The 22,155-nt window shown below is 36.8% G+C and overlaps 1 protein-coding gene across 1 annotated transcript in view; it reads right to left on the bottom strand.

Annotated features, from left to right (window-relative positions):
- WDFY3 (WD repeat and FYVE domain containing 3) overlaps nt 1–22,155 on the bottom strand; it is a 309,424-nt gene that overhangs the window by 61,118 nt on the left and 226,151 nt on the right. Inside the window, exons 36-44 of the mRNA XM_025385326.1 lie at nt 20,135–20,368; nt 12,090–12,189; nt 10,091–10,251; nt 8,527–8,756; nt 7,357–7,466; nt 5,498–5,680; nt 4,481–4,638; nt 3,328–3,405; nt 1,661–1,888 (exon numbers count right to left, since the gene is read on the bottom strand). Coding sequence (XP_025241111.1) covers nt 1,661–1,888; nt 3,328–3,405; nt 4,481–4,638; nt 5,498–5,680; nt 7,357–7,466; nt 8,527–8,756; nt 10,091–10,251; nt 12,090–12,189; nt 20,135–20,368 — 1,482 coding nt within the window. The remainder of the gene's footprint in view (nt 1–1,660; nt 1,889–3,327; nt 3,406–4,480; nt 4,639–5,497; nt 5,681–7,356; nt 7,467–8,526; nt 8,757–10,090; nt 10,252–12,089; nt 12,190–20,134; nt 20,369–22,155) is intronic.

The following is a 22,155-nucleotide window of genomic DNA, read 5'->3' as shown; positions in this document are numbered from 1 at the left end:
TCTGATATAGAAGTTAAAATACACTTTTGTAAACAAATGACATTATTACAAGGAAGGAAAGGAGCACAGATAAAAATATTACGGTTATTGTAAAAATAATTCAAAAGTATATGCCTCAGTTAAATCTAAACAGTGAGTTGGTCATATATTTGGGAAAGCATATTTATATTTTAGTATTCTTGAATGGATTCAATTTAAGCATTGACTCAATAAGAAATACTTTATCAAACTGCTAATGCCTTAAATTCTTAATAGATTGTTAAGGAAAAAAGATTAACAATTAAAAGATCATATTGTTGCTTTGCTCTTATAAAAGTAAGTGCTAGTAACAGGCTGCAAAAATATGGGTGGATTACCTTTTTTACAGTGCTCCAGAATTAGAAATTATAGTGCTTTAAGGCACAGCTGCATCAAGTATGGCATTCTTGACAGAATTGAATAGCTTTGAGAAAAGCAGACTTTAGGGAGCTATCTTCTAAACTTTTAATAACTATCAGCAGGAGCTAAGACCTACATATATTACTATTTTAGAAATTTTACTGTTAATTGACAAATTATAATTGTTTATGGTATACAAAGTGATGTTATATGTATATGGTTTGAATGATTAAATCAAGCTAATTAACATATTCAGCACCTCAAATACTTAACAATTTTTGCGCCAAGAACATTTGAAATGTACTCTCTTAGCAATTTTGAAATGTACAATACATTATTATCAATTATAGTCACTAGAAATGTAATAGATCTCAAAAAAATGTATTCCTCCCGTTTATCTGAAACCGTACCCTTTGACCAACATCTCCCTATTCCCCTCATTTCTCAGCCTCTGGAAACCTTCATTCTATTCTTTGCTTCTGAGTTTGATTGTTTTAGATGCCCCATATAAGTGAGATGGATCATGTAGTATTTGTCCTTCTGCACCTTGCTTATTTCATGTAACATAATGTTCTCCAGGTTCATATACACTGTTACAAATGACAGGCTTTCCTTATTTTTTTAAGGCTGAATACTATTCCATTATGTAAACATAGCATATTTTATTTATGTTACTCTGCTGATGGACACTTAGGTTGATGCTAAGATCTATATTAGCATCAGGACTGAGGTTAAACCAATCAGTACAAGATAAATGGAGCTAGGGTGCTCGTCAGAGAAAACCAAGAGGCATTGGAACAATTCAAGCTGCCTCACCTTATATGATCAGAGCTACTTAGAAGATTCATGTGTTCTAATATATAGTGCTTATTCTGGACCAGACACTATTTTAAACACTTAACTAATTTTAATGAACTTAATCCTCCCAATAGTCCTATGAGGTGGAACCATTATTTGCTCAAATTCAGGCATAACAAAACGAAAACCCGGAGAGGTTTAATGACCCGTAACCCAGCCGTAATAGCAAAGTGGTGGAGTCAGGTCTTAAATTTGGGCAGTCTGGGTCTGGAGTCTCTGATACAAACCTCTTTATCATGATGTCTCCTTCTTGCACTGTTGCATCTTTTCACTCCACCTCCACTCTGAAGTTACAATTCAATGGAGTTTGTTGAATTTTTTAAATGAGCTATTTGAGGTAACTGACTTAATAGAGAAAAAATGCTTACAAAGGAAAATAAAAACTTGAAAGAGCCAGTGTGATCATTGAATTCTGCATACTCACCGCCACATTTGTCTCTTGTTCAGTTTCTGGCACGTAAGGGTAATGGTTATAAAACATATCGTTTCGCACCATCTTTTTCCTCATCCTGCAGGGCCCTTCTGTCATCTCCAGCATCCACTTGTCCAGGTGGGAGCCGATGGGAGGGCCCCACAGCCCCCGCTCCCGCAACAGCTCGCACTCGATCTGGCACCACTCTTCCGTCACGTACTTCAGGGCATTCTGCTGACGCTGACAGGAAAGAGTCCAGGTCGGTTTTCAAGCAAAAGCAGGAGTAACAGTAACAAGTCTACAAGTCACTGAAAATCAAGTTATTACTTGGAAACAAACACAATCCACACCATTTCAGTTAACCCTATAAAAGTAAAATTACATTCGCTTATGGTTAAAGTAAGCGGGTTTGTTGTAGAAGGTGGACTTCTTAAAGCATCAAGTAAATGACAGACATGTATAGGGTAGAGCGTGCAATATAGTGGAACAGAGAGTTCAAAGAAGTCTGTTTATCTGGCACAGGAAAGATGGTAATATTACGATGAAAATATATTGAAATGGTTAGCCCTATGTGCGCTAATAAATACATATGGTAATTTAAGGATACACCAAACTGGAAAATAGCTACCACAACATGTACGGGGGATAGTCTAGGAAATCAGATGAAGAAAAAGTGCCAACAGGCTTGATTACTGGTGAACTAGGTAAACATTTCCAAAGATTTTAGATGAAGAATATAAACATGCAGCACTAAGAGGAAACTTGACATTCATACAAAAATCAAAGAGAAACCATTTTCTCCTGGCCACTGGGATAGATTCAAACCATTTTACTTAAAAGGAAATTACGTCACAGTACAAGTTCTTCTTATCTATCAAATGACAAATATGTAACATTTCAACAGTAGACAATGATAAATAACTTGCCCAACGATTCATGGAATGTAAGTATACACAATTTAAATCTAAAAATAAAGATTTCTAAAATATAACTGTCAGTAAAGATTACTGAGTAAATAATTACAAATTTACCTATCACAGTAGTACTTATATGTTCTTTGGTTGGGGAAACTAAGGATCTAGTGTGATATCCATAAAATATTAGCAGTTAACCATTCAGAAACCTTTACTAGATCTAGAATAGCTAATCTGAGAATAAAATATTTAAGATAAGCTTTTGAGTAATTATGAATTTACCAAGAGAATTTCAATAAATTTATTTTTTACTGACATAATCACCAAGCACTTGTAGGGTAGTAAAAAATAATTTCATTTAATCTTGTAATTTTTTACAATTTTAAGAGACTTCTCAGAGACTTGGATCCATGTTTTCACAATCTCCTTGTTAAAAGCCTGAAAAAGAAGGCTCATCTTTACATTTTTATTTTTATTAGGAACAAAGACATGTAATGTGTCAGTAGTGAATGTCAACAGAATTCAGCTGGGCTCATTTTCAGTTAGTTGCTTTTTGAAATGCAGTTTGTTGACAGAAGATTAAAAATTTCCATCCTAAAATCAGTAGCCAAAGTATCTGATGGCAGGAATAATTAAAACCATCATCTGATGATGAATACAGTCCAGAAAGTACCTTAAAATGGGCAGAGAGATACCAGCACAAACAGAGACCTTTTACATACAAAAAATGTAAAACAAACCATTATGATGATTATAAATCCTTACCTCCTGATATTCTTTATATTGTGTATCTACTAAGTCGCGAACAACAGCAATGTGAGTAAACATCCACTGCGAAATCTCCTAACAATGGATGGAAAAAGAGTCTTAATATTTCATGGATTTCTGGAAAAAAATAGTTAATTACCCTTGAAATTAATGCTAAATAATTGGTTAAAATTCTGCCAAAAGCACCAACACAGAAAACTAAAACAAAAAATTCGGAATGAATTCCATGCTTGTGTGATGGACACAGATCTGCATGCTCTCCTACCCCCCAACCCCCTTCAAGGAAGGGCTTGCTGCCCACGTTTCTGGGCTGCTGTCGACACCCTCAGGGATGGCCTTAGCTGCAGAAGGAAGATGGGGCGCCCCACATCCAACGATCTAGGGGTGAGAAGAATCACTTATTTCAGCTTAATGGAGGTCAATTCTAAGAGGGTATTCTGTCCTCAAAGCTCCACTTAGTTTGGCTGAGGCTGTCACTAGACCAGCACTGCAGCCTGACTTTTCCCTATATCCAATCCTGCTTTCTTCTCCCTTCCACAGGTATTGATTCCAAGGGCACCCCCTAATATACATTATGCACACTAAACTCCATCTCAGAGTTTGCTTCCTAGAAAACCTAACCTGATGCATGAGATGGCTGACACATACTATTTCTCTCAGACCCTTTCATAGCTGCCACTTAGATTCTGGAATGGTGAAGGAAGTGGGAGGAAGAAGTTAATGCTGGAGGCAGATGAGCTTTTAAAAAACCATCAATCATAGGTATATACAACAAGACTAAAAATTTAAAAAGACTTGTTCGGCTATTGCCTTAAAATTTATATAATTATTAGTAATAACATTACTGAAAGTTGGGAAAATTGAGAGAAAATTATCCATAGTCTGATCATATATTAATCTCTAAATCTCATCTTCTATCCAGTTATAAGATGTGTATAAGTAAATAGCACTAATAAATACTTGTATCATAAGAAAATGAGAGAAATTCCCATAGTCTGGATTACTTCTATCTTTATTCTAAAGCAAAAATACAGGAAAGTTTCATTTCCAATCAACTGCTTGTACATGTTAAGTATATTATATAAAATACTACAACTAAACCTTGAAATATAAATTTCTAATAATATCATCAATGAAACTAAAAAAGTACCTGGGTGGAAAGACTGTGTTTATTAAGACCACTTTCTTTTCGATTCCTTCTTGATCCTGTTAACTTGGAAAGACCAAAGCCACTGCTGACACGGGATAATTTGGACTGTGTGGTGGGCACTAAAGCTTCTCCTCGACTTATGCATTTCTTTTCATGGGCTATGAAAAATTAAATTAGATTATTTTATAATTTCTCCATGTATTTATGAATCTTCCTTTTAAAACTTTCATATGTGGTTATAAACTACAACGCTGTAGTTAACAAAAGCAGCACATATTACAGATGCAGACATTACATTTAGATATCACAAATTTATTTATTGGTAATCTTGTTTAAGGATGATTGCTTACAAATTATTGTATTACCTGAACTTACAGTTGGTTGAAACTTCACAGCTCTGTAATAACATGTACATTTAACTATGAGTTTCTATATTAATAATTCATAATCACCTAATTAAAATCTTTGGTCTTGGGTATACTTCGCAACTTAGAAATGTTTTGGATTTTTAAAAGGTTATATAGCTTATACACTGTAGATTATACAATGGCACCAGAGAATCTACGGTAAAAAGCTATAATTTAATACATCAATATTACTGCAACAAAATGTATGAATATTCCCATACCAAGTAGGACAAAGAAAAATAAATTAGGTTCTGCTATAAAGTCAGTTTTGGCACCAAATTAATGAAAAAACAAAGCTTTTTGAATTTCAAAATTATAGTTAAGGGATTGTTGACCTGTAGCCAAGACAGTGACCATACTAGAGCTGCTAGCAATGTATTACATTCTGAATGCAAAAATGCCTAATGTATAACATACCTCAGATACAAAAAAAAACTCAAAGAAAAGTAAGATCTCAGTATAATCATTGTAGAATGGTTGTTATATTGATTTTCATTTCTACTGACTTTATAGTATCCTTTTGGGAATGCTGTAATCACATATTTAAAGTATACCCATATATGACAGCCAAATGTAAATCTCCCGGTCATAATATCTCTATAGGCCTTACCCAAATGATTCTGCCAGCACTTCAGGGCAGCTTCTTCAATGAGTGGCCTTGCTGTAGCTATGTCCACGTGGCCCCTTTCATTCACAGGCAGAGTTACTTTGAATAGCTCCTCTAAGACTTGTTTCTTACTATGTATCAGTTCAGTCCAAACTCTGTTGACAGCTTTTATGAGAAGCTGACGCCCTAGTAAACAAACAAACAAACAAGCAAGCAAATGACCAAAACAAGGCATAAAGTTAGTTTTTATTTTTCTTCATGTTTACATGTAGGAATTTTGACTACAATATTTAATTGTTTAAAAAAAAAAAAAAAAGCTCATGTATCTAGCCCAGTGAAAAGGTTATTTAGACAACTCAAACTGTGGCTGCCTATTTAGAAAACATTAAAAATATCTTTGTATTCATACAAAAGAACTACATTTTTATTTATAAAATTGGAAATTATATATACGTAATTATCTTTTTCTAGATTAAAAACTTATCCCCCATTTAAAAGTAATTTTTAGATCTGAATGTTTAAGGTGAGTTCAAAACTAAGTTAGTATTCTTGAATATTTTGCACAAGAAAAGAAATATTTTGAGAAGACTTTTACTATGAAATTCATTCTTACTTTGGATTCCTTGTTTGTATGCCTGACACCTCCTCCAGACCAGTCAGCCCTCAGCAATCACCTGAGGGCCTGTGATAACAAGCTCTGCTAGTCCCTCACCCCAGGGTTTCTAATTCAGTAGGTCAGAGTAGGGCAACAGAATCTGTTTTTCTACTAAGTTCCCAAATGATATTGATGTTGCTATTGTGAGGACCTTGCTATGAGAACCAATGCCAGTTCCTCAGGGGGTGAAAATAATAACCACATCTTTGGTGTTTAGGATTCAAAACATTTTGGTGAAAGAACAGAGAATAAATTCATGTTTAAATGAAGGAATGAAATTAAAACGAGTGCTGGGCTTCCTGACAATGAAACCATATGTAAAACTATTGCACAGTATTTCTGGGGAGAAAAACACTACCAGAGTGATTTCTCTTTATCACTAAACATGTGGAAGTAAGAAATCAATCCATACAAGGACTTCAATATGCAATGCTTACAGGATCAGTGGGAAAACCAGATTGAAAAAAAAGAGAGGGGCTGGGCACAGTGGGCTCACATCTGTAATCCCAGCACTTTGGGAGGTCGAGGCTGATGGATCACTTGAGGTCAGGAGGTTGAGACCAGTCTGGCCAACACGGTGAAACTCTGTCTCTACTAAAAATACAAAAACAATTAGCCAGGCATGGTGATACCCGCCTGCAGTCCCAGTAACTCAGGAGGCTGAGACATGAGAATCACTTGAACCTGAAAGGTAAAGGTTGTAGTGAGCTGAAATTGTGCCACTGCACTCCAGCCTGGGCGACTGAGCAAGATTCTGTTTTTTTTTTTTTTTTTTTTTTTTTAAAAATTATTTTTTAAAAAAAAAAAAAAAAGAGAGACAGAGTATAAAGAAGAATAAAAAATAGCACTATTGATAACCTGTCTCAAGCAATATTTGCCTACTCTGATGTGATATGCCTAGCATTACCACTGGACAGTTCTCTTTATAGTTAATTCCAAGGTAGTATTTGAACTTAAGTAAATGTAAATATTAATACCACCACCAAATCTCACAGTGTTACTAAGAAATGATGAGCTTAGCAACATTACTGGTTTGTGCTTTACTCTTATTGGCATGAGGGGACTCTTTGTCTATGTATAGGTTGCTCTACTGGGAGAGTTGCTATCAATGCTGGCAGTTTCTGCAGCCAGTTTGTTGATTATGTCTTAAAAACTGGAGATAAAACAACTTCAACAGTTTAAAAACATCCCAAGTTGAGGCAATTACCTTCACTAATATCTTGGCTGTAACTACCATCTGGTTCAATGTCAGAGGGGATCATAATGTGCCATGTGGTCATGCGGGCTTCTGCTTCCAGTCCAAATCCATCCACGTTGCTGAAAAATTCCAGTCAGTTTAAACTTTATGAAGGAAATGATTAGCTGCAGACTACAGTAACTAAGAATTACTCTATTTCCATTACCAGCAGACACTGAATGTCTACTCAGCAGATGCACAGAACAGAGCTCTAGTTTGCCAGGAAGATGCCATTTTTAAGAGGTGATCAAATAAATCCACTTGACTAAATGTAATTAGACTAATCTATAGCATCAAGATTATGACCTTAATATTTAATATGCCTTTTGATTATTGTGAACATTTTAACCTAACAATTACAAAATGTTCATTCAACTAACATTTTTCTAATATGCCTGTGTCCTCTCTCCAGTCTTATATCTCACTACTCTGCTCCTGTAGTGAAATAGTTGCAGTTCTCCTAAGGTGCCACTCTTTCTTCCCTCTGGGCATTCATACAGACTGTTCTTTCTTCCAGTAGCAGTTGTCTCCATTCTCTTGTCCTCCCCAACCAGGTCTCAAGCTGCAGCTCAGCAGGTATTTCTTTCAGGTTAGGGGCCCCTCTTATGTGCCTCCAAAGCACTGGGTTGTTCCTAGCAGATCACTCAATACAGCTGACTGGTCTTGCTTAGCTGTTTCCCCTCAAGAAGGCTGCCACAGGGTCTATCTTACTCACATTTTGTACCACCCCCTAATTCAAGGCTTGGCCCCGGGAGACTCTAATGAAATATCTGTCAAAGCAATCAACTGGAAAATACTAATTTTACTCATTTAACACATAACACTGCATTGAGCTTTACTTTTTAGTTCTCTTAGACTTCAATGGTATGTATTTTGTTTGCTTTAAAAGCAAACTGCCTTACATAAGTGACATATGGTGATAATGGGAAATTTTACAGGTGTAGAAAACTAAGTTAAAGGAAAAAAGATACCCATTATTTCACTGCAAAAATGCAACACTTGCCCTTTACCTTTTTGCATAAAGGTTTAAATAAAACAGAATAAGGGTAAAAGAAAGGTTACTATCAAAAAAATGAAGAATTTTGTTGGAATAACATCAAAGCCAAATTTAACATGGCAAACTGAACCTAAAGGATTTACCTTCCAACATGTAGATTGATCAAGCAGTGGGCCAGACAGCTAATAAATTCTTGGTCATGGTTCCCAGGTCCTAGGATCAAGTTTCTGTTTACAGTGAGGACCCTGAGTGAATCAAGCAGAGCTACTTGCTGAGGAACAGTTTTGTGTGCCCGTGAGAACTGGTACAAGATGGTCCTATTGAGGCAGTGATACACTGCATCCAGTGACAATCCCTGTGATCTTCTCTTTGACTAAAGACACGGAAGATATGTTTTTAGTACAATAGACAAAAGTAAAACACCTGTTAATCGTTCACACCTGAACTTTTATTAGGTCTATTATATACCAGATGCCATGCTAAGTATGAAGGTGCTAAGTTAAAAGATACAAAGCTCTTGCTATTATGGATTTCAGAACCCATGAGTCACATGAATACCACTTAATGAATGATATGATGGCTACATTAAAAAAAAGAGCTCCCAAGGAGGGGAGCCACTAACGCTGCTGTGGGCAGAGCAGTCTCCCTGAGAACACGAGGATGTGACATCTAGGGGAGTCTCCTCACAAATATATTTTGTTAGGATAAATGATCACTATTCAAAAGTACTGAAAAAATTAAGATGTTACTAAAATCATTTTTTTTGACATTCTAATTTCATCCCCTCGTTTGAGAATTTTTCTCTTTGGCTTAAATACAAATATATCCCTTTAAAAAGACTTAGGTGACATGAGAGAGCGTATGCATCTGTGTACCATATGCTAATGGTATTTCCTACTTTATTTCCTACTTTCTACATTAAGTATTATATAAGATTAATCAATTGTGCCAAACCAGGCCAAACCCTTAATTAAAAGTACTGTGAACATGCACAAAAAATAACAACTTCAAGAGAATATAAACTACAAGGAACTTTGTAAAGATTCAACTGGTAAGAGAATATTCTTTTAATATCAACTCTTCATGCTGTGTAAACCTTTACACATGGATGTAGTATACAGTACAAACCTACCAAACCGTATTAAGGTATTTAAATCTATCGGGGTAGCAAAGAATAACACCTAGGCAACTTTAAAAGGGACACACTGGCACCAGGCAATTGGTAATGGGGAGGGGTTCAAAGTCTGTATGTCTATTCAGTTTCTTTTTTTTGAGACAGAGTCTCGCTCTGTCATCCAGGCTGGAGTGCAGTACTGTGATCTTGGCTCACTGCAACCTCCGCCTCCCAGGTCCAAGTGATTCTCCTGCCTCTGCTTCCCAAATAGCTGGAATTACAGGCACACACCAACATGCCTGGCAAATTTTTGTATTTTCGGTAGAGACAGGGTCTCAACATGTTGGCCAGGCTGGTCTCCGACTTCTGACCTCAAGTGATCTGCCCGCCTTGGCCTTCTAAAGTGCTGATACTACAGGTGTGAGCCACTGTGCCTGGCCTGTCTCCATTCACTTTTAATAAGCTTAGCTTTTTATTAAATGTTAACATTCATTATCTTATTAGTTACACTTCATTTCAACAATTTTGACACCATAGGCAAAGTTTTCAATAGGAAAACATGTACTCTACAACTGATAGTGACAATGGATTACCTGTGCAATTAGTTGAATTATAAAATCTATAAGAAGTTTAGATTCTTTGTTGAACATGCCTTGCCAAAGCTTGTCCACCACACGTTGTGTGAAATAAAACACATTGTTCACCAATACCTGGTAGCTTCCTCCACTGGTAATAGGCAGAGATGCGTCTTCCCCTAAATTCCAGTAGGAAAAAAATGTCTAAGAAAATTGATATCTAGCAACACAAGATCAGATCCTCAAAAAAATAAGGCTAAGGAAAAATAAGTGTATCTACAACATGTAGAAATATGACTACTAGCTTTTATGTACTACTTGAAGAAAATGACGTTCAATGGTCAGAAATCAGGATGAATAATTTCAGCAGGATAAAGTGTTATGGATTGAAACTACCTGTGGAGTCTCCTATTGCCTAAACAAGAGTCTGTGATAAACAAGCAGTTCCGCAACATAAACTGTCAGTCACAGGTGTTCTCCATTTGAGAGAAAAAGGGCCAGTTTATTAGCTCTTAATTGATTTTGTGTAAGTAATAAAGGGTAAAACTGTAAAACAAAACTGTTTTAGAGTATAGCTCTAATAGCAGTGAAGTAACACAGACAGAAAAGAGAAAATTGTGAAAAATAAAGTATAATCAATGTTGAGGGGTTTTTTTAGCCCCTCCATCATTACCATTGGCTCTCTCTCTTTCTAAAGCTATCTGAGTGTTTTCAGTGTGTTTGCATATACATATTGCTTTCAGACTAATCCTCCGAGCTCCTCCTCCTAACCAGAATGTTTCCTCTAAGCCAGGGGTCCCCAACTCCCAGGACATGGACTGGACCACACAGCAGAAGGTGTGAGGCGGGTGTGCAAGCATTACCACTGGAGCTCCTTCTGTCAGATCAGCTGCGCCATTAGATTCTCATAGGAGGGCAAGCCCTATTATGAACCGTGCATGCAAGGGATCCAGGGTTGCACAATCCTTCCGATAATCAAATGATAAATGTAATACTTGAATCATCACAAAACCATAATCCCACCCCCCTGCCCCGGTCTGTGGAAAAACTGTCTCCAACGAAACTGGTCCCCAGTGCCAAAAAGTTTGGGGACCACTGCTTTAAGCCTTTCCTCCACAGAAATTCTGGAGGTTCGATTTTTATTATTCTCACCTAATGCTAATAATAATTTTTATTATTCTCACCTAATGCCACAGAATTTGATTTTTATTATTCTCACCTAATGCTAAATTGCCCCATTAATCAAAATTATTTGTGTTGTGTCTTTGTGTAGTATGACTGCTCTAAACTGATAAGAATAAGTACAAAACTGTGACTTGACTTTGAGAGTGCATAGTTGCATGTTAAGACAATACTAAAGATTTCCTGGCAAATTTACTTCGGGAAATAATTGTAATTTAACAGCACAGAGGTTATATGATTAGTATTATTGCTAGGAACTCAAAAGTAGCATATATAGTATACTAACCCATTATGTTTCCTTCTCTTATAATTCTACTTTGTTTTATACACAAATGTTGGCTTCATTGTACATGTATTAAGTTTCATATTTTTATTGTAACTAGATATAGACATACAGAAAAAACACATTTCAATGTGTTTTGACTCTATGTCCTGGAAGCCATACTAAAAAGATAACATACATATACCTATGACCCAACAATTCCACTCATAGGCATATACTCAATAGATATGTGTAAGTATTATACACATATGTGGTCCATATGAACATGAATGTTTATAGCAGCTGTTAAAATTATCTCAAGGTGAAAACTTTCATATGTCTGTCAAGAGTAAAATGACAAATTGATATAATCACATGATGAAATACAATATATTAATGAAAACAATGGACTCCTGCTACATGCAACAAGATAAATCTCACAAATATAATGTTGAGTATGAGAAGCCAGACAAAAAAGGAAAGAGAAAAGCTGATGTTAAAAAGTAGTTTTACTTGGGGCTTAGAGAGGAAAGTGATTATAGGTATTTTTATAAAATAAAAACACAGAATTACCTAATAATACATCAGCTGCAAGCAAATGGTCCATCACACTATCCAAAATGTAAGTTTGAAATTCTTTTTGCTGAGTTCTTGTAGACCTTTCAGGGGAAGCCTAATCAAGAAAATTTAGGATTAGAAACAGAACCAACAACAAAAAAAATATGAGCTCAATCATATTTACATTACCTAATGTATTAAAAAGATTAAAAAATCCTACTGATAAAATTTTTAAAATGCCATGAGAGATGGTGTACATGCTTATGGACTTTCACATATTTTCTAACTACAGAATTAAAAAAAATTTAAAGTAAAGGTGAAACATCATCTTCTTTTGAATCAATTTCTTAAAACATAGTATTCTAAACATTATATTTATTATATGGTTACAGTTTATATTATATAACATATACATAAACTATATATAGTATTGCTATATAAAAACTGTTATATAACTGTTATAATAACTGTTATATAAAAATTGTTATATAAAAGCTGTTATATAAAAATTGTTATATAAAAACTGTTTAGCAATATAATAAATATTTGACTGTTATCACACCTCACTTCCAAAAGAGATATGGCAGTTTATAATGAAATACAGATAAAATAAATAACAAATGAATTATAAAGCCATTAAAATAAAAAACCCCAAGAATCTAGTAATCAAGAGGGCATGTCAATAGGGAGGGGAAATATAATTGTAACAAAAAAATAATTAAGCACAAATTTAGCTCTGAGCTTCATAGGTGTCAAGAAAACAATAGTTTAAAAGCTTTCTATTGTCTATAAAAAGAAACACACAGTGTCACAAGTGCCTACAGTTCCAGCTACTACGGAGGCTGGGGTGGGAGGATTGCTTGAGTTTGAGTCAAGCCTGTGCAATATAGCAAGACCCTTTTAAGAAAAAAAAGTAGGCCGGGCGCGGTGGCTCAAGCCTGTAATCCCAGCACTTTGGGAGGCCGAGACGGGCGGATCACGAGGTCAGGAGATCGAGACCATCCTGGCTAACACGGTGAAACCCCGTCTCTACTAAAAAAAAATACAAAAACTAGCCGGGCGAAGTGGCGGGCGCCTGTGGTCCCAGCTACTCGGGAGGCTGAGGCAGGAGAATGGCGGGAACCCGGGAGGCGGAGCTTGCAGTGCGCTGAGATCCGGCCACCGCACTCCAGCCTGGGCGACAGAGCCAGACTCAGTCTCAAAAAAAAAAAAAAAAAAAAAAAAAAAAAAGAAAAAAAGTAAGAAGGAAAGAAAAACACAATAGATGGTCAGCAAAGATATATGTTTTCCTAAAATTGTTCTGAGAGGAATGTTCTCTGTGGGTTTTTGTGAGGAGGATAGTGAACAACTCTATATAGGTGGTATCTTTGCTAAGTTTTACAATATGCAAAGATGATTCTGAAAATTATCTTATGTTAAAGTGTCGAGCACAAAGTTAAACTGTAGTCTACTGACAACAATTCTACTTGTAATTAGGGTATGACAATCCAGGTGCATAACTTTCCAGTATCTGATCCGGTGAGCAGCAAGGAACTGGCAACAGTGGGATGAGATGTAGGAAAGAGCCTTTTGTCACCCTCAAATGCCAGTAGTTTCAGCCAGGTTTTTGATAGGAGTTGGATATTAAACAACTCAATAAATGTCATAACATCCTTTCTTAAAAAGAGATCTGTATGTTTTAGATTCAGGCACAGTATTGAGGTTTTGCAAGTGAAATAGAAGAACCTACTTATTCTTGAATAGGGAGATCTGGTACTATATTTATGACCATGTTACAAAAGTGGGCTTTTAGAATGCTGTTCTACTTTCCCTTCTATTCTGATTTTCAAGGTGGTCCTGTTAAATGTTTTAAGAAAGTAGCTAGAATAAAAGTTCTTTATTGAGAACAAGAACACTAACCTAAGTTCTCAAAAGCCAACCGCTAAACTAAAATTGTAAGGAAAATTGCTCCTTCTTCTGCATAAGACTACTTATTTTGTTTTAAAATGACAAAATATGGGTCTAGTAAGAATTAAAAGAAGACCAGTGCTTAGGAGTTTGGTTTGTCATAAAACTAATTTGGGAAAAAGTGAAGAACATCTCATGTTGTTTTTAATCTTGATACATTTTCCTGTGTAGTTAACAGATTAATACAATAGCGAGCAGGAGACTTGTGACCAAGGCCTGTCTAGTCCTTTCAAGCTGATACTACCATTGAGTGTCTTATCCCTATAAACTGAAGAGGATGTGAGGACTTTTAAGTGATTAACAGCAGACCGACAGTTACAGGAGGGTTTCCTTATAATTACATCAGAGACCATTTTATCCAATAGCTTGAGTTATCATAATTTGCTAAGGAATAAAGCTCTGCAGTCACAGAAGGACATAAACATTTTGAAAAAAATGGTACTCCTGGCTGGGCATGGAGGCTAATGCCTATAATCCCAGTACTTTGGGAGGCTAAGGTGGGTGGATCACTTGAGCCCAGGAGTTCAAAATCAGCCTGGGGACAATGGTAAAACCCTGTCTCTATCAAAAAAAAAAAAAAAAAAAAAAAAGTCTGGCACGGTGGTGTGTGCCGGTAGTCACAGCTACTTGGGAGGCTGAGATGGGAGGATTGATTGAGCTCGGCAGGTCAAGGATGCAGTGAGCCACGACTGTGCCACTGTATTCCAGACTATGCAACAGAGCAAGACCCTGTCTCAAAAAAAGAAAGTTACTCTTTCAGGCTCATAATCAACTCAAGGTGGTTAATGAGATAAGTAGTAATGAGTAGGGCTTATCAAATCTTAACTAGAAAAAGTTTTGAAGTCTGTAAAACAAAGGGACTACTAAACATACAGAAGTGAATGTAATTTATTTTTATTAAAATAATATTCTTTCTTATTCCAGAAGGATTTAAGACTGACTTACTCATCAACAGGCATTTAATCTTCTGATTTGTCTCAATAAAACTGTTACACGCATGATGAGGACCCAGAATTTACACTTGTGACTGGTCCTAGTGGCCTAGTTTGATGTTCTTGTGAGGTGTATAGCAGTCTAACTTTTCAAGGACTTAACATTTTATGAAAGCATGCATTGTTGTCTCTGAGATGTTCTTTTTCTTTTTAAACAATTCACTGGACTACTGTTTTGTGCCAGACGTAGGGCTTATATATATACATTATCTCATATAGTCAGGAAAATACCCTTGAAAAAGATACTAACGATCTTAGAAATAAGTTAACTGAGGCTTCGAGAGAGTAAGTCACTTGGTCAAGTCACATCTAGGATTCAATTCTCAGTTTCTGTGAAGCCAAAGCCCATGGCTTCACCAGTTACATCATACTCTCCCCGCTCTACTAAAATCACCTTATGAAAGTTAAAAGCACAAGAGCAAATCTGCAGAGTGTGGGCTACAATCTGTTCATCACTCTTTTAGATAAGACTGGTTGGTCCACCAGACAACCAGAATGAAGGCAGCCAGTCAACATATCCATCTTTAAACAGTCTCCTTTTCGAGGACTTGGGGACACTACCCAGAATCTTTGTGTCCCACACACAGGCCAGACAGCCTGTACACGTCTGCTGCCCATGGGTAAACAGCACAGTCGCTATGGAAGGCAGGCCTTTGGAATTCTGTCCTGTTTCTGTAATGGGCTGGAAGGCATTAAACATAGGATTTTGAGTCTCCTGATTCTGACTGTAGTCTGCCTGTTGACTGATTTTTCCTCTCTGAGTTATTCTGTGGTGCTCTCTTTGCCCACTTGGCCATTGTTTTTTGCTTGTGTCCCTGTAGTTCCTCAGGGTGGGTTTCACTCTGATGTATGACAATGGGGAGCTCTTGCAGAAGATGGTTGGAATAGAGTCCAGTGAACTCCTCAGACCACAGTAAGGTGCTTATGGTGTCAGAAAAGTGTTGGCCGTATCCCCTCCCAAATCTCATCTTGAATTGTAGCTCCCATAATCCCCACAAGTCATGGGAGGGACACAGTGGAAGGTAATTAAATCATGGGGGTGGTTACTCTCATGCTGTTCTTGTGATACTGAGTGAGTTCTCAAGAGACCTGATGGTTTTATAAGGGGGTATTTCCCCACTTCACTCTGCACTTCTCCTTGCTGCCACAATGTGAAGATGGACGTGTTTGCTTCCCCTTCTGCCATGATTGTAAGTTTCCTGAGGCCTCCCCAGCCTTGCTGAATTATGAGTCAATTAAACCTCTTTCCTTTAAAAATTACCCCGTCTCAGGTATGTCTTTATTAGCAGTGTGAGGTTGGACTAACACACACTGCAAGTCAGCACCCTCTCGGTTTCATTATCTTTACCTCCAGATATACACAAATCTGTTTGAGCTGTTCACATGCACTTTCTTCCTATTGCCACAGTATTTATTTGCAGCAAATTCATTTGGCTCTCCAGAAGTCTAGTGGTGACAGCAGAGGTTACTGATAAACAGGAGCTAGGAAAAGAGTCTCTAGGCACCCCTATAGAAGACAACACAGGCCACTCAGTCAATTTTTTGAGTATGTTTAAGTGTCGGGCACTGTGTTATGAGTATTAAATCTTACTTAGTTTTCACAATAATTCTCAGAGAGGTTCCACTTTTATATCATTTTACAGATATGTAAATTGTATAGATGTGAAGATAATTGAACTTGGTCAAGGTCACACAGCTATATCCAGCACACATGTAATTCCTCAAAATACTTTTTGCTGGGTGATGTACATATATTTAACCCTCACAGTAATCTTGTAAGAGAGATGGTAAATAATATCATTCTCTAGAGAATGAATTTAGCTTGGGAAGATGAACATGCTTATACATTAAACAACAGGGCCAGAATTTATTTATTTATTTATTTATTTATTGAGACAGAGTCTCACTCTGCCGCCCAGGCTGGAGTACAGTGGCCGGATCTCAGCTCACTGCAAGCTCCGCCTCCCGGGTTCACGCCATTCTCCTGCCTCAGCCTCCCGAGTAGCTGGGACTACAGGCGCCCGCCACCGCGCCCGGCTAATTTTTTGTATTTTTAGTAGAGATGGGGTTTCACCGTGATAGCCAGGATGGTCTCGATCTCCTGACCTCGTGATCCGCCCGTCTCGGCCTCCCAAAGTGCTGGGATTACAGGCTTGAGCCACTGCGCCCGGCCAGGGCCAGAATTTAAACCCAGGCACTTCTTACTCTCAAACCCATGCTCTAGCTTTCTGCTACAGCACACCACTTCCCTTGTATTTGGCCTCAGTCACACTAAAGCCAGTCTATATGAATGAAAATCTCCTATTTGTATGCTAATGAATTTTACCACTAACGAAGGTAATTTTACATGTTCTTTTGTAGATATAATCAAGTAAGTAGATACTTTTATAATGAAATTCTAACACTCATAAGACTGAACATGCTCTGGTTCACGTTTACTGGACTCAGATGTTCAAGTCCCTTCCTTCACAAAGGTAAATGGTAAATATATAAGATAATTCTCTCTCTCTCTTCTTTTTTTTTTTTTCTTTTCTTTTTGAGACAGGGTCTCACTCTGACACCTAGGCTGGAATGCATTGGAATGCAGTAGTGTAATCATGGCTCACTGCAACTTTGAACTCCTGGGCTCCAGCGATCCTTCCACCTTAGCCTCCAGTAGGTAGGATATAGGCATGCACCACAACACTGGCTATGGCTAATTTTTTTGCAAAGATGGGATTTCACCTGTTGCCCAGGTTGGTCTTGAACTCCTGGCCTTAAGAAATCTTCCTGCTTTGACCTCCGAAAGAAAGGGTTGGGATTACAGGCATGAGCCACCATGCTCAACCTAATTTTCTTCTTGAATCTCTTCATGGATAAAGACTTCATAATCATAATTTTCAAAATCATAGGTTTATAATTTATTGTTACACCATTGGAAGACACAGAATGTTAATATTTCATTAACATAAAATTTTTTTGTATATCTATTCTGCATATGTATATTAAAGATCCTCAAAATATTTAAAAGCAAATTTCTATGTTTTTTTATTAGATGGTATCCTATCTTCCTGTTTGGGAATTTCCAGGGATGAATAGTTAAATGATTCAAAAATACAGTAAGCCTTACTTAATGTCATTGACAGGTTCCTGGCAACTGCAACTTTAAGTGAAACAATGTACAGCAGGTCTTCAAATAACATCGTTTCCTTCAACATAGTTTTATTATAAGGTTGATGAGGAAAAAAAATTAGTTTTGTTACACATCATTTTGCTTAAAGTTGCAGCTACCAAGAACCTATCAATGACATTAAGCCAGGACTTACTGTACTGATAGAATACACCAAGTCTCTGTGCTAACTGTTGTGAGAGACAAAGGAACACATGAAAGTTGGTCTCTAAGCAGTTTATAATCTATCTGGAAACTTCAATCCTGACACCCCCTGCTCTTCCCTGAACTATAATCCTACTCCCTAGTATAATGAAGCACTATTCTACTGTAGGGCAAATTCGTGCCCACAACAAAGAGAACCTTACTTCAAGGTTAATACATGTTGTTATATATCAAATTTTTCCTACTAAAAAAATATAGAAAACAAAAATAAAGGGCAATTATACAATTTATATATGGTTAATTAATTAGCTCTTCAGGTTCCAGAAGCTTGAAAATGCTATCACTGGATATTTCCAGTCATTCCATATCTTTCATGTATGTATTTTCCTTTTTTGATCAGTTATGCTTTCTTGCACACTTCTCTTCTGGCCTTTATCCTATTATTTTCTGACAAACTATTTCACTTTTTCACAAAATGCTTCAAATTTTTACCATATACAGTGAGATACTGGTCATCTCTCTTCTTAGAGCTTTTTAAAGTTTCCAAACGGGAGAAGTTCCACTGGGCCTGCTTTTTAATTCTACCACATGCATTAGTGAGGAAACCAATTATTCTCCTGCCATTATTAAACATTGTCATCCTGGTTAAATGCTTAGCATAACTGGTACCCTAATTACACTAGTGATTTTTTAAAAATTGACCAAATTGAGATATTTTCACATGGATAAGATAAACATGTGGTTTTCAGGTTGCTATTTATAAGTTAAGTGTACTAGCCACTAGAGGGCGCGCACACACAAAAAAATCTCAGGTTCAGCTGTCAAACGGCTGAGAGATAGTGGAAGTTCCTCAAAGAGAAAAGCAGTCTTCTCCACAGATCTACTCTTTCACAAAACATGTTATTTTTAGAGCCCCTGGCATGGGCTGTTTGACCTTATTTACATGAATTGGTCAAAAGAACATTAATGTATATGCAACTAATTATACGGTATTAAATTATCTCTCTGTGATATCTTCAGGCTTTTCTAGGTAAACATTTTTTAATACTTTTCTGGGATAGCTAATTTCTAGAGCCAGCAATGAGGTCACTTAAAGGCTTAGAGCCACTCTCATTTTCTGATGTATCAGTTGATTCATATCAATTGTCAGGAGAATGGGCAGGCAGGCAACCTAGAAGTTTGCTGCCTTGGGGAATTTAACAAGTGCATCCTGGGCACCTATTCTGTACAATACACCATGTCTTAAGCTGCACAGGACACTGACAACAGTAACATCTGGCAATGATAGGTAAGATAAATTGATGTAGGAAGTTATAAGGTAAGAAGACAATGGCACTAGGCACTGTTAATGTCCAGGGAAGGGACTGGCACACTATGGCCTGTGGGCCAAATACAGCCTGTGCTGTTTCTGTAGATAAAGTTTTATCAGAACACTGCCATGCTCATTCTCTTACTTGCTGTCCATGGCTGCTTTCTAGCTACAACAACGTAGCTGAATAGTTGTGACAGAGACTGTATGGCTCACAAGCTTAAAATATTTACTATTTGGCTTTTTACAGAAGAAGTCTGCCAGCTTCTAGAGAAAGGATGATAAAGGACTGAATTAGAGACATCTTTGAGGGAAGGAAAAGAAGAACAAATTGATAGGGTCTAAAGCACATGTGGGATTAACAACTTTGCACAGCCTATACCATGTTCTGCCTACACATAAACAAGAGGAATTAAAAATCTTTGGCATAGAACTTGCTTGGTTACTAATGTTCTAATTTAAAAAATAATGCAAAAGAGATATAAATGCATTTCTTTACCTCCAACAAAAGATCAATTAGTGGAGTTTGCTTGCTGGCAGGGGTGAGACAGAGGTTGTCTATGATTAAGACCCTCATGAAGTCAAAAACGAACTTTTTAGCTGGGTGATTGGTCAGATATGTCTTGGTGCCCACATTGCAGTACTCTGATTGGCTCCTGTTCATCCCTGTGTCTGCTGCAAACGCTTTAAACTCTTCTGCTGGAGATCCAACTTCATCATCAAGGTCAGTCACCTAGTAAAATCAAGTGGAAAGATACAGTAATCACATTAGACTCTGACATTTCTACTTCTGTGTTTCCTAAAAATAAAACTGTAGCAGCAGTATTTTCCACCTATTAAGCTGTTCAGCACATTATTTCACTCTGCTTTACTCGACCCTTCCTTTCAAGGTAGTAATCTGGCACCATATGTCATGGTTATGCAACATATGGTGTTTCTGACTGACCACTAACAACATACCACCTTCATGTTGAATTATATGTCTACTGCGGCTAACTGCACTTAAAATATATGGAATAAAATGAGGATAACTATGTTTCCATATTTGAACTCTACCCCTACTGTGAAGTCAAATGTCACAGAATTTCAGATAAAAATCTGGCATAATGGTAGCATGCAAGGGCTGATCCATTTTTTATAGGTTAAAAAAATAAATTAATTAAAAAAACCAACAATACTAGTACCAATTTTGAACCAAGTGACAGAGAGAGAGAGACTAGCAAAGAAATTATAAGACGCTGATGGCCAGACGCAGTGGCTCACGCCTGTAATCCCAGTACTTTGGGAGGCCGACGCGGGCGGATCACCTGAGATCAGGAGTTCCAGACTACCCTGGCCAACATGGCGAAACCCCATCTCTATTAAAAACACAGAAAAACTGGCCAGGCATAGTGGTCCATGCCTGCAATCTCAGCTACTCAGGAGGCTGAGGCAGGAGAATCGCTTGAATTTGGGACGCAGAGGTTGCAGTGAGCCGAGATCATGCCACCATTGCACTCCAGCTGGGATGATAAGAGCGAAACCCTGTCTCAAAAAAAAAAAAAAAGATGCTGACAACAAAAAGACATTGATATATTATTCAAGGTCTTTTTTTTTTCTTTTTTTTTTTTTTTTAACCAAAAATAAGGATTCTAAACATTATAAACAAGCCACGGTATTAAGGTCATGTGTCATATTTGCCCTTCTCCTAAAAATCCCCATCATTTTAAAATAAGTACTGTACCTTTATACATGGAGAAAAATTAGTATAAAGAAGGTCATCTACCCCAGGTTCTAGAGTACATGGTGGAAATAAGAAGAAAAATCATGAAATTTTGAAGTACTATGGAGGAATAACTATCTTTTGGGTGTGTTCTATCTATTTATTTTTAAGCCTGTTTTATGTTTACAGTTTATTAGCTAATCAACATCAACATGCAAAAGTGGTAAGTACAAGCCCCTGCAATATGGTTTTGTGTAAATTACAATAGTTTATTTGTTTTGAAGTCATCAGTATTTATGTCAACTGAACTATTAGTTACTGTAATGAACAGTATTTAGACTCTAAGTTATGAAATTATCCATCAAGGCCTCTGCAAAAATGTGGTTCAGTGAATTTCCATGTGAATATATTTTCAAAGCAGGAAACAAGGCAGCATATGAAGATATGATATTGTACATGCTAACACAATTTTTGGGCTTATTTTAAAGGACAAAAGAGTATCTATACATACTATATGTGATTATATCTAGTAGTTTTTAAGTTAGTACAAAATAAGCAAAATAAAAGTTTAATGAAAAAAGAAAAGTCAGGCGGAAGAAAGGACCAACACTTGCTTTCAACCCTATAATTTATTTGTAAAAGTTAAATCCAGCAAATATCTACTTCCTAAAATAATAACTAAATAAATTTGGTTGGACTAGAGTTATCTTAATGGAAAAGAACATTTTATAACTACACAGCTGGCATCATGTAAAATAAGAAATGAATCAACTATTTGAAAAGGGAAATTACTAACAAGGGACTTACAAGAATATGGT

Source organism: Theropithecus gelada, chromosome 5 (genome assembly GCF_003255815.1).
Source record: "Theropithecus gelada isolate Dixy chromosome 5, Tgel_1.0, whole genome shotgun sequence".
Taxonomy (NCBI): domain Eukaryota; kingdom Metazoa; phylum Chordata; class Mammalia; order Primates; family Cercopithecidae; genus Theropithecus; species Theropithecus gelada.
This window is presented reverse-complemented; position numbering and strand designations above follow the sequence as displayed.